The sequence below is a fragment of the Pezoporus occidentalis genome, unplaced genomic scaffold (genome assembly GCF_034315485.1).
Source record: "Pezoporus occidentalis ecotype Australia unplaced genomic scaffold, CSIRO_AGI_Poc_V1 ctg107, whole genome shotgun sequence".
Classification (NCBI taxonomy): Eukaryota; Metazoa; Chordata; class Aves; order Psittaciformes; family Psittacidae; genus Pezoporus; species Pezoporus occidentalis.
In genome coordinates, this window is record NW_026912854.1 from 376588 (window position 1) to 390211 (window position 13624).

At 41.0% G+C, this 13624-nt stretch overlaps 1 protein-coding gene across 7 annotated transcripts in view; it reads right to left on the reverse strand.

Moving 5' to 3' along the window:
- UBP1 (upstream binding protein 1) overlaps positions 1-13624 on the reverse strand; it is a 47038-nt gene that overhangs the window by 13991 nt on the left and 19423 nt on the right. For 6 of the 7 annotated variants that reach the window (XM_062621885.1, XM_062621879.1, XM_062621870.1 and 3 more), the window contains 5 exons: positions 8736-8887; positions 4608-4684; positions 2755-2860; positions 2015-2121; positions 65-217 (listed from right to left, as the gene is read on the reverse strand). In XM_062621885.1, coding sequence (XP_062477869.1) covers positions 65-217; positions 2015-2121; positions 2755-2860; positions 4608-4684; positions 8736-8887 — 595 coding nt within the window. The remainder of the gene's footprint in view (positions 1-64; positions 218-2014; positions 2122-2754; positions 2861-4607; positions 4685-8735; positions 8888-13624) is intronic. The other variant, XM_062621913.1, reaches the window with a different exon arrangement.

Consider the following 13624-nt stretch of genomic DNA (forward strand, 5'->3'; position numbering starts at 1 on the left):
TAAAGGTATCCCCCATCTTTATGAGAGCTTCTGGGAGACTTATTAAGGATATGTTTTCTGTTACCTTAAAAACTTTGATTTGACAACTGGCTGAATGCAGATGATCTGTATATTCTCCATTTTCAGTCTGTTTAAAAGTGTCAACCTGAATCCTAAAAGGAACTCCTTTCTCTCCTCCATGCTTACGAGGGGTAAATTCAGTGCTGATACAATGTACCTGGAAAAAACCAACCACCAAACAAAAAGGACCTTCAGAAGTATTCTAGACATGGATTTTACTCCAACATCACACACATTTTCTAAGGACAAGGAACAAATTACCCAGCCTATCTGAGGACCAAGCTGCAAAACTAACATCTTACTCCTTTTCATGCCCATATTGAAATGAAGCCAAAAACACTGCGTTTGAGTTGACAAGGGAGAAGGGAAACAAGGAAGTGGGTCACCAAAATCTCTCCACAAAGCAGAAGTCATTACAGGTCTTTATTAAATTGAGACCTTGCTGGATCTTAGGAAAATGTATGTAGAATCACAGAATGGCTTGGGTTGGAAAGGACTTCATGATCATCCACTTCCAACCCCCCTGCCATGGGCAGGGACACCTCACACTGAACCATGGCACCCAAGGCTCTGTCCAACCTGGCCTTGAACGCCACCAGGGATGGAACATTCACCACCTCCCTGGGCAACCCATTCCAGTGCCTCACCACCCTTACAGTAAAGAACTTCTTCCATATATCTAACCTGAACTCCCCGTTTAACCCATTCCCAACAACTGTAAGATACCATTGCCCAATGAATTATAGCTAGAATAAACTTGAGTTACTTGTAATAAATACTACCACACTGGGTTTATAAGCTAGAAATACCCCTAAAAGACATCTAAGGAGAAAATCAGTGCAACAGAAAAAGTTATGATGCATCTTACTGGACAGGCCTCCCAACTTTATGGGGTTTGCTTCCTTATGGAATTTAAAGCAAGCCAATGCCCCAATGCTTTTTATTTCCTTTGGCTATCAACAACAAAGACCCACAGACTGGAAATTGAAGCTTTAAGTGTGTAATCAGTGCTGCTATGCTGTGCTCTCTAGCCTTCAGAGTAAGTGAACTACACTTGCACAACCATAATAACCAGATCCGTTTCTGTTATTGCTTCTAAGGAAGCGCATAAACAAAACCATCCAGTAATTTCTCTCACATTCCTTCAAGGAGACTGCATTTTAGTAATTATGCAATTCTTAGTAGAAAAAATGGCTTCAGCTGTACTAGATTGAGGTTACTGTACTTGCAGTGTGGAATGTAACCTATTTTAGCAGCCTCAGTAAGAACTGCTGCTACCTCAAACGTCATACCTACACCTTTTTATCTTAGAGTAAAACCAGATGAGAGACAAACGTAAGCTAAAAGTTCCAATGCAAACCTGAACATTCTATCTAAATGATTTCCAAAGACATCATGCTCAACTGCCCTGCGTACCAATTACATAAATGACAAAGATCAAGGAAGCCTACTGACACAGTAAGAAACAGCTTTTCACTGTCTGATTTAAAACTCTTTGTAGCACATTACTTTTCGTTTTGTATCCTCAAGCCTGAGCCTCTGCTGCAGCTCAGCACTAGGAGAGGGGGAGACTCAACTACACCAGAACCATCAGTGATGACAGTTATTTAGAGGGATATAAATTAACTCTGTAACTCTGTGTGTGTGTGTGTGTATATATATATATATATAACCTTGACAGCTTTATTCACAGAACTTTCTGAAAGCCTTTTATATAAATTACTTTAATGTAAATTTACTGTTGTTTTTAAAAGATGTTTCAATAAACTCAAGTGAAGCTGAAAACCCTAACTAGGGACCCTTACAGAGCTATGAACCTGTGTTTATTTACATAGCTGGTATTTACTGGCTATCCCACAGGTAAGAAACCAGGAAGCCTCACAGTGCAAACATACTACTGTTTGTGACCTGAAAGGCACCAAACACAGACATCCAGTCAAGTAAAATGTCAAACCTGAATAAAAGCAGATGTACATTTTGTTGGATCCCACAAAAATTCAACTGCATTGAGCTGGCTTGGATTTGTCTTGATATCAATGACTCCAACAGACATTGGAATATCTATTAAAATAAGTAGTATATGTTTCAAAATAATCATAGTCCAAGAAAACACTACACATACATTTTAATACAAGGTTACCATCAGCAAACACAGGCAGGGTGGAAAAATACGGGCTTTGGTAGCCTGACCATAAGCCTGGAAGCAGTTTCTTAGGACTGATCTGAAGAATCTTTGTAGACTCAAAATACAAAGTGTTCAGGGTTTGGGGGTGTTTTTTCATTCCCTTCCTTCCCCCTCCCAATCCCCCCATACACAGCTTATGCACCAAAACCAAGCAAGTTACTCAAAATACAGAAACCATGTTGGTGCCATTTCCACAGTCCTCTAGAGAAGTTACTTTTGATTGTGTTCTCCTAATTACTGTAACATTTAGCAATCAAAATTAGAAAGATTACTAAATGTGTAAGGCTGTAGTTGCTCTCTTACTGCTTATCGTGCTTCTGTAGCACTTGAAGGTTTGAAAAGAACATGAAAGTGGTGGAACATTTACAATCAAAATAAACACTACAACAAAGCAGCATACAGAAAACTGGTCTGTGTGTTTTCAGGAGCCCTAGCATAAATCTGACCATGATCAACCTCAATTTGGAAACTGATTTTCTTCAAGCGTCAACAGATAGAAACAGTTATACCTAAGTCGAGAAGTCTGTCCCCAGGGCGGTTCCACTTCCAACCTTCTAGCTGCTGGTGCTCTGTATATTGCAACCTTCGGTCATGGAACACAACTCTGATAATACTCTAACAAAGAAGAAAACAAGCATCTGATGAGCCACAAAGTTACTGCGTGTTTAGAAACAGCTTGAAGATAAAGCATTAAAACAATGCAAAATAGCAACAGTGCCAAAAGTATGTATTTACAGCAAAAAAATTGGTAACCATCAGTATCCAGAAATATTATGGATCACAGAAACAGAACTGAGCAGCACAAGAGATTTGAAAATGTAGTAAAAATGCAAACATGTGGTTGGATATTCTGAAGGTCACTGTGAATTACACCCAGTGAACTGAGCAACACTGACAGCACAATACCAACACTGCGTAGGCAACACCAACTTATTTTAGATACCAAACACCGAAGACTTGATCTGTTCTGAAAAGCAGTTTGATCTTTCTTCTTTTCACTCCCTTTCCTGGTATTTGTCAGCATATTTACAACAAATCCATGATCTTCAGTACGAGTAAGAATAAACCTCACCACTTTTCCAACTATTCGAGCTGAAACACTAATCTAAAAGTACTACACAACTGATGCAGCCAGAAGCAGTGCAGTTAACCAACAATACCTATTTTTGTGACCAGCTCTGGTACAACTGTGCACTTCAGTCATACTCTGCCACAATACATACAGAGGGGGAAAAATACTGTACAGATTAATTGCTATTGAACAAACCAAACCCCAAATTTCTATCTTTTTTTCCCCCCCATTAGTCTATGGTAAGGATTAAAGTGTCCAAAAAACCCCAAAACTTTTAAATGAAGTGTCTCTTCAAGATACACTGAACCACCTTGGCTTTATTTCAAAGCTAACAAGAAAGCACATGTGCACGTGTGAATACACGCACACGCAACCCCCAGCTCCTTTGTCCCTGCAAACTGGCAGGTTTGGGACCTGGAAATGCCTGCAACCATCCTTCACCAACATGGAATGCCTGCCTTACAGTACTGGCATTACAGTATTTAAGTAATGGAAAGTTTGTTGATGCAGCATTACAATTCCCTGATACAATAAATTCATTTCTTTAGATTTTACTCTACCTACCAAATGGCTCATCACTAATATATGAACCTGTCAAATTACAGCAGAGACAGAGCCCAAGGCTATCAGGAAATAGCACTTAAGGCAGGCAAAACAGTCAACACAAGTCAACGTGCCCAGTTGTAAAGGGTTTAATTACACAACTCAAATCCCAGTCTTATGCTTGTGCTTAACACTTCCTGGAATTACACCTGAACAAGCATCCCACAGGCAAGAATAAGGCACAGGACCACACAAGTCAGCCGAAGTTCACAAATCATATAGCCCAAAGTATCCAGTGACAACAAGAAAAACAAAATCCATACAATGTATAGTCTGTAGCTTGGATTTCTCTCACCTACAGACACCTTAATCTGAGATCACTGCTCCTTTCACCGTGTGCTTCCTTTTACTCAGGCTGAAAGACATGGGCACATCTACTGGAGAATTATCTCATCTTAAACCAGATCAGCCTGCAGACCTTGTGAAGGGTCCATGATGTGATGAGCTCAACTTTAGCTACCTAAAGTTTCATGAAATGAACCCATTCATAAATGGGGAAACACATACGTGTATATTCTTTTTATTGACAGTAAACTAGAAATAACAAAGCTAGGCATTAGGTTCTTTTGTTGCTCAGATCAGCTGGCTACACACCCTGTGAATCAGAGCCCAATAAACAGTTAAAAACTACTCTCTCCATAAGCAAGCACCAGAGGTTTGTTGGTAACACCATCTAGAGAACTTCACCTTCACCAGTTTCCCATTGATCTCTGGTATGTCTCCAGCTTTCCGATTATCCAGCATCCGTATCTCATAGGACTGACCTTTAAAAAGAAAAGATTTGTATCAGTAGAAGCTATTTTGTGTTTAATGCACCTCAACTAGCATTTGGTTCACAGGACACAAGAATACCAGCCAGTACCTGAAGTCTTTTATAATAGCAGGGGTCACTTTACAACACAGGAATTAATGGAACAAAATGACACTTTTTGGTTCCCTTAAAACTAGAGATCCTTTCAAAGGTGAAGTATTTCATTTCACAAGAAGCATAAGCACTTGGCTCTCTATTATTAGTTTCCAAAGCTGTATTCCTTTATTTTTGAAACTGATAAAAGACAACGTACTGAGAACCAGGCAACACAGCCTGCTCTTCTGAAACAAACTCCTGCACAATTTTTATACTCTTCCTATAACATACATACTACTTGCCCATGTTTCCCTTTGCCCACATACCTGTTGCCTTTGTATGATTTTTAGGCTTTGTATGACTTCAGGAATAAGCATGTGAAAGAGCCAGCTACTGGTTATTTGGGCAAATACATGAGCAAACCTATCTCCCCAGTGAATGTGATGAACTGGTGTGCTTAAAAAAGACAAAGCTTGAAGTCATTTATTTGAACTACAGGGTGGTTTTTTCTTCTTCTCAGGGGAGCAGCACACACTCATCTGGAAAAAAATCATGTTTCCCTAAATACAGGACAAAACAGATTTCAAAGTTCACTAAGATCAAGTGCACTAAATTCATTACCTTCCACGTTACCCTCCAAACTACCTTTATGTTCTAGCGTATACTACATTTAAGAGATATTTATTGACTTGTCCTACAAGGCAGAAGTTCAGCTGTCACAGCCCTGTGACGAGCAAAGGATTCCTTCAATTCCTTTCATCGCATCATCGACTGATGTTACCTCCAAACATGGGCTGTGACAATTAATACCCTACATATGTACAGACTGACTTCACCCCAGCAGCATCTGATCACTGGTAAGACCACTGATTACATAAATCCATACAAAACCCAAATGAACCTAGCGCAGCTGAGTAAAGCAACAGATCATTCATCCTCCTGTATTCAACAGGAGAGAACTTCTTTCCTGTTAGTAAGATCTGTTCAGCTACCAGTGTTAGTTTACTCACACATAACATATGTAAATCCATCTGCATCTATAGACAGCTTTTTTTTCAATCTGGCACTGTTAATTAAAGTTTGGAAGTATCTCTCCTCTCTCATCATTTGTTAGAGAGGGGAGAGAAGAAAACAAAGTATCAGACTGACTGCTCAAGAAGTGGTTTTAACCTTTCATAGGTACAAATTAACACTAAACCTGATGATTTGATGGAGGCAAAAATTAAGGAGTACCCGACTCAAAACCAGCATGGGAAGTTTTCAAGACAAATGGACAGATACATTCCAGTCTAGTTTTGGATCTTTAGGGGGCCTATAGGGATGCTGGAGAGGGACTCTTTATTAGGGACTGTAGTGACAGGACAAGGGGTAATGGGTTAACACTTGAACAGGGGAAGTTTAGATTGGATCTAAGGAGGAAATTCTTTCCTCTGAGGGTGCTGAGGCACTGGAATGGGTTGCCCATGGAAGTTGTGAATGCTCCATCCCTGGCAGTGTTCAAGGCCAGGCTGGACGAAGCCTTGGGTGAGATGGTTTAGTGTGAGGTGTCCCTGCCCACGGCAGGGGGGTTGGAACTGGATGATCTTAAGGTCCTTTCCAACCCTAAATATTCTATGATTCTATAAAGCGTGGAAGCGCTGTGGTGCTCGCTGTGTGTGGAAGCACCACAGCACTGACTTCAGTCATCTCTGCATGGGAGCTAGGTACGCTGCTTCCTCTGCTCCTTCCTGGAGAGCAGCCAAAACAGCAAAGCAGCTCTTTTGCAGTTCCCTCTTCCATAAAAAAACACACAACAGTCAAGTTTGGAAGGGACTTCAGGAGGTTGTCTTATCCAACCCCCATGCTCAAGCAGGGCCACCTAGAGCCAGCTGCCCAGGACCCAACTCATTACACAAATACATCAGTTCAACTCAGTGCTGCAAACTGCTCCTGATTTTAACCTGGCTTCACAAGGGAAGTTGGCCAGCTGTTTTTATTTTTCCCCATATTTAATTAGGAAAAGGGCATCCCAATCCTTTCATTTTCTGACATCAGGAAAAGTTAGCAAAGACACTGAAAACCAGAAAAGCGTCTTTGGAAAAGAAATCTTTCCATTAAGAGATTTTCAAGGGAACATGAAACATTTACAGTCATTTCAGACACTGTCACTTAAATGGCAAGCTCTCCTTCAAGGCAAGATAGCAAGCACTTTCTTCCTTCAGCCTGCAAACCTGTGCTGGCTCCCAACACAGAGCTGAGCTTCAGGGGAGGCTGGATCCTGGCACTGAAGAAAGCAAAGTATATTTCTACAGAGCTTAAGGTCTATAAAACTTTGAAGCTTTTTAAGCAGTGCAGAGCATCTTGCTGGCCCAGCATACGGCTGCAGTTGGGCTGGTTTTCTCCTGAAGAGAGCACTCAAGCTACCAAGTGGCTAAAAATAAACCTGACAAAGCAAATGGCTGAACACTGCAATTATGTGTTTGCAAGACACCAGAAATCACCTACACAACATCCACTGGTCACACTAGTAGAAGAGTCAAGTAATGTTTAAAGCATATTTAGACCGACTGGACACATCAAGATAAATCACTTAGCAGCTTTATTCACATGGAAAGCTGAAAGTGATGCTTTGTCATCATGACAGTATCAAATTATACACAATCCACTCTCAGATTTAGGGCTCCAGTACACAGTTAAACAGTTCCAGGCATGACATGCATCACATCATCATGCCATGCATCATGTTCACAGTACTAGAAGCATTTCAACTTGAGCAAAAAGGGTATATGTAAAATGTAAGGATACTAATTCCAGCAAACCTAGTGAAGCAATTAGGTTAAACAAATCAGGCTAAGGAAAATTCACCAATACATACTCTGCACACTAAGGAAGTGCAGTGCTCAGAGATGCACATGATCTAAGATTAACTGTACCAAAACATGGTAGGATATGGAAAAGAAATGGTGAATGTAGTATTTTAAACTGTTTTTATTTTTCATACAAGTCATTCTGCAGGACTGTGTCTTCTAATCACACTGCTGTCTATTGAGAGATTTGGGGTCAAAGTCCACAAGGAAAAGAAAAAGCAAAACTAATGATCCTACAGCATGAGAGCCAAGGGAGGGGGAGAGAGGTGGGTGAGTGCACAAAAACATTGATATGGTCCAAAACAAATGATAAATTATATGAGTTCAGCATACCAGCTGACTAAGATTAGGACACCAATGTCATTTCCAGAGGCGAGGGTGGCTTTATCACATGGCAATGACTATATCCATAGTATTCTAACAGCAATCAGTGCCCTCCTTAGAAGAAAAACTGAATTTTCATGCAAATCAACTGCAGGCTATGAGGGGAAAAACCAGCAAGACTCACACAAAATACTTACTGTTAACTTCTGATAAATATAGGATAGTGAAATCACACACAGACTACAAAGGCAACTGCACTTGTGGGTTTGATTCAACCATAATACTGTTCCGGGCACATACACATAGATAATTTGAGATCGATTACAGCGGCCTCTGTTATGAAAAACTTTGTTTAGAATTGACATTTTAACATTTATTATGACTTTTTGAGGGGGTCTGTGCATCCCTGAGCAATTTAATCAGACTTTATCAAGTTTAAACATGAATGCCACATTAATCCTGTATTTTAAGCTATTACTGCCTGAAGTTTGCCTCCTAATAGCTCCATACTGGAGGGAAGTGTGGGACGGAGAGGGGTAACACACAGAGGGGTGAGAAAGAAATAAAGGCAAAACAAAACCAAAACAGCCTCTAAAAGGGAAGTAATGACAGACTGCAGCTATGGGTCTGCAAGTTGGACAAAACAAGATTACTAGTAAGGTATCCAACCTCATTTCCTACATGCATTTAACTTTGGATGTACCCACATGTATCAAAACATTAAATACAATTCCAGTTTTAGACTTGCACCAGAAGCTGTATGCACTACAGTTACGCCTGCAACGTTTGTATACCAACCTTGATTCAAGTATGTCAGAGTTTCATCATACAATTTTACAGCTGGGGATGTTGCAGCACACATAACATACTGGAAGGGTGGATGTTTGGTCTCATTTTCTTGTGGAAGGCTGGAATCTTCCTGTTTGAAAATAGGCAGTGCCAAAACATCACTGAAAAGAACAGAAATAACTCTGTGAGACTGCTGGCCCTGTTTTGCCTGAAGTTAAAGAAAAAAAAAAGAAGTTGTTTGTAACTTAAAAAAGCCACAGTGGAATACATACAGCATTGTGTCAGTTCATCAGTGAAACCAAAGGGAGCAGTATCCAAAACATTTCCCACCAAGCTTTTAGGCTACAATACGCAAGCAGTGTTTTGGGACCCACCCAGACAATGCAGTTGTGCTGATCCTCTCAACATTTAATCTGCAGCTCTTGCCTCCACTGAAAAAAAGTCACTCTTTGAACCTGTCAACACAGGCAAGCTTGCCTAATATCCATGCAGCTCTCAGCTTTGAAATGATATATTCCTCAAAGGAAGTTAGGTACCCTGTGAAAGTCCCTCTCCCGTTTTAGTACCATTATAGCTAAGCTATTAATTCTGTTGACATTGCAGATTTTTCAGTCTCAGCTTTTATAGGGCTTTAGCATAACAAATAGCACAAAAATCATTGAGCAGCAGCTTCACAAAACAGAAGTTAGAGAAAGCACATGCCAAGATTCACTTCACTTATAGAAGAGAACCACAAAAACCTGGAAACTGACAGGTTTCTGAAGAGTAAAGAGCAATCCATGCTGTCCGCAGTCAGAGCATCACTACGGCCAACAAACACACTGCTTTCTGCAGAAATACTGTGTTAACAATAGTCATATTCCTTACATACAGTAATGCTGTTGCACAAAACTTCAAAGAGATCAGTGAGTTGTGCTCAAAGGCATTTTCTTGCACTTAATTTTTGTTCATAATAAAATTACCTGCAGATCCATGAAACTTTCTTTGGAAATTAGTTTCTAAACTGATGGAAGATTTCTCACATCACCTCACTTGTTGATTTAGGTTTTAATCTACATGCATCTTATTTGTTTCTTTTGCACTGCTCACAGTCATAACTTAGTATATTTTGTAACAAAATTATAAATATATCTGTATTGCACTATTATTTATGCATTGTACCCTAATATTTTTGAAGTCAAATTGCCTTTTTTTTCCCATTTCTCATCTCTGTGAGAGCCTGCTTTATCTAAAGAGAGCTCTAAATTCCTGTTCATTTCCAGCTTGTATCCAGAGAATCAAAAAGTACCAGGATCACAATCCATTTAAAAATTGAATTTACAGCCAATATTTTTGTGTCACAAAAGGCTATAGTATAGACTTGGTCTGTGCAAATATTGAATACAAGAAGTGCGCCTGGGGCACCCTAACTTCTTTCAGAGCGTGTGCCCCATCACACTCCACTCGCTGCCTGGGAGAAGCTACATGGACCTGGAAGGGGAAATACTTATGAATGGTGAAAAAGCTTAAGACATTTGTCTGTACCTTGTAGACACTATCCCAAAATATCAACCAGAAATAAGACACCCATATGGGTTCCTTTCCTCTAGGAAGAAACCACAGAAGATGGGAGCAACCAGGTCTAGTGGGGGCATCCCCGATCATGGCAGGGAGTTGGAACTAGATGGCTGGATGATCCCTTCCAACCCGATGGTTGATACCTTCCAACCATTGGTGGAAGGTGGTTGGAACTTTGGGTTGGACGATCCCTTCTAACCCAAGCCACTCTGTGGTTCTGTGAAAGCAGGACAAGGCAGGATACTGTCCAAAAAACCCGTACAAGCCTGCTGAACCATCTTAGCCACTTCTGATGCCAGCTCCCCAAACTGAAGCCCATAAGAAGCTGTGTTCCTTAACCAGTTACAGAGGAAGATAATGTGAAATATGCACTTAAAGGAAGCAGGCGCTTAAAACAGACAGTTTACTTCCATAGAGAAAAGGAACATCATATCCAGAGGTAGGACAGAACATTTCCTAGATGGGTGGACTGCTGCCTAAGGATGACTCAGAAGAAACAAGCAGATGCTTCATGCCTTGATGTCAGTGAAAAGGGCAGCACGAACAGAGGGCAACTCAACACAAGAGGGAGCACTGCGACCAGCAGAGAAGCATCATCTCAAGGCAGGACAATGCCTTCTACACCAAGAACCCAAGCTTGTCACACACTTTTGGCACATAAAGTACTAGCTCGTGTGCTTATGAAGAGGAACTTTAAAACAGAAAGAACATGGAAACAATAACAGTGTTTAAACCACACACAGAAGAGTCTAAGTGCAATACAGAAGGCATGCAAAGTACCTCACAAAATCAGTGACCTGTAATTGTCAACAAGTTCTGCAGCACTTGCTTTCACACAACACAAAAGAGAAGCACTTTGCATACTTATCTTCCAAGCCTTACTTTTCCACAATTTAAAGATAAAAATGCATCTGGTCTAGCTTCAAAACATGTGCTGCTGTTATGAACTAGTTAAATTAACAGACAAGGCACTGGAAGCCAAAAAAATACAAATGGAAGACAAATTTAGCCAGCTTTAAACCTGCTTTTGCTAATACTTACAAAGTGCTAATGACTAATTGCCACTGTGGAAGAAAGAAAAAAAAAGAAAAAAAAGTCATCCAACTCCTGAACCCTGCAATTTAGCTGTAAAGAGCATAATGTGCATTCTTAAATGCCACCATGCCATAAAAAAAAGCTCCAGCAAATAGCACAAGGCAAATGTAAGGATCTTCATTAATTTTCTCAGATAGAAACATACATTTTTATTGTAAGAGAGTCTTCTGGGTCCTAGTGCATTCCAAAGGAAAAGGGAAACCAATGCAATTTCAAACTCCTTCCTAGACCATCTTTAAATAAATACCACTTAAACAACATTTTGATATATTTACTCATGAAGAATGAAATACCAGTGTTTTCACATTTAAACACGTGCTTGTTCTCACCTAAAACCAGGTAAGAGCCATGGGCAATTAAAGAGTCAATAAGGTACAAATAAAGTATTTCAAGTTAAAAGTGTCAGTGATAGTGAAACATTAACTGATTTACCACCAGCTATTAATTTCTCTTAAAAACAGTGATGCCTCTTTTCTTACTTTCAACAAGGAAGCTGCTATGAAACACCTGGTCTGTAATGCAGTCACCATTGTACAGCAGTAGAGGATGACCGGTTTATTTGATATCATGAGCCTGAAGTTCAGCAACGCAAAAGGTCTTCTGGGCAGTACTGGCATAAAGGGCTCCTGGCACACAAGCTGCTCAGTGCCTACCCTTCCTCTCTGGGCTGGGCTGGAAGCTCTATCACTGTCTAGCACAGCTGCGCAAGTGAGGGTGGTGAAAGCAGGTCATAAAAACCTTGCTGCAGAGAAACTGCCATCCTACCAGACAAAACCTGAGGGCAGACATCCTAAGTCCATTTCCTTCCCCAGGACTGGCAGTAACAGTGACGCAGGAACCAGGATGTCTGTGTCTACTGAGGAAATCACTGGAATGGCTTTAAGACCAGAAGGAGCACTCTTCCCCATGTGCTGAGGTCAAAGTGCCTGCTCTTTACCCTTAACACTAGTTCCAACAGGGACCCTCCAAACTGCACAGTGGCAAGCATCGTCTCCAAAGTAAAATTCCCTGCTCACACGGCACAGCTGCAGATGTGAGCTGCGCTCACAGTTCAGAGGAGGAAACCAAGAGCAAACAGAGATTCAGTATTTTTAGTAGTCCTCTTTACCTGCACTGAAGAACAATATCTTGAAAGCGACAAGCTGCATATAATAGACGCTTTTATGTAGATCACATTCCAAAAGACTATATGTACAGATCCTAGATGTCAGCCTCTTCACCACCTCAAACTTTATACTGATCCCATTATAAGACACACAGACCGCCTCCAAAAAAAACCCAAACCCTCCCAACAAACAGCCCACAGAAAACCAGGAGAGCAGGTCAGCCTCCTCACATCCAGCCTGTTTTACCTTCAGACCCCAGGTCCAATTTCTGCATTTACAATGAGCCAGTGGCCTGGCAATGCCATCACCTGCCCTCAGTGACTCCCTGTCAGGCTTCCCATTTCTGTAGACCTCAGCATCCTTCAGTCATTTTCCTGCTCACCCGGTGAAATTTGATCTCCCAATGCAGATCAGAGACAGGCACTTTTACTGCCAGCTTTGCTGAGGTTATTCAACATGGCAAAGAACCTCCCACTGCAGCTGAAGCCCCACTGGCAGAGCTGCCCAGATGGAGGAAAAATCAGTTTTCCAAAAGAGCTGCTGCTGAAGTTATTTTGGGCTACAGCAGAGAAGAGCTTTAAGGAACTGATTCTGCTCTTTTTCTGCCACTGATAACTTCTGATCTTAGGAAACGAGATACTAATTTGGGGGGCGGGGGTTGGACCATATGACCTTTAAAGGTCCTTTCCAACCCAAACTATTCTGTGATTCACTTGTCTCATCCAAGTGAACCTTGGACTACCGTCAAGCCAGCTGAAACATAAACGAACAGCAACATTCTGAAGGAGCAGCATCTTTTGTTAGACTTCTTGCTACCATTTGGAAAAGCAGATCGAGGTTCACTCTCCTGACAGATGGAACTCCAAGACCAAATTTCTGAAACTATGAGCTCCAGTGAGAAAAGTCTTATCTCAGCCCCCCCGCCATTTGTTATCTGAAGCATTCAACTGGAAGCATTCTTTCTTCCTAGAGGGAGGAGGAAATTTTCCCAGAAAAGCAAACAGAAACAGGCTTCATTCTGCACCAAAGCAGGCAGTCAGCACATCTCCAACACCCAGCCTGCATAAATGGGACTTTGCATGAAAGCAGGAGGCTCAGAAGAGGAAGCCAGGTGCATGCTAACACTTGAAACCAAAGCAT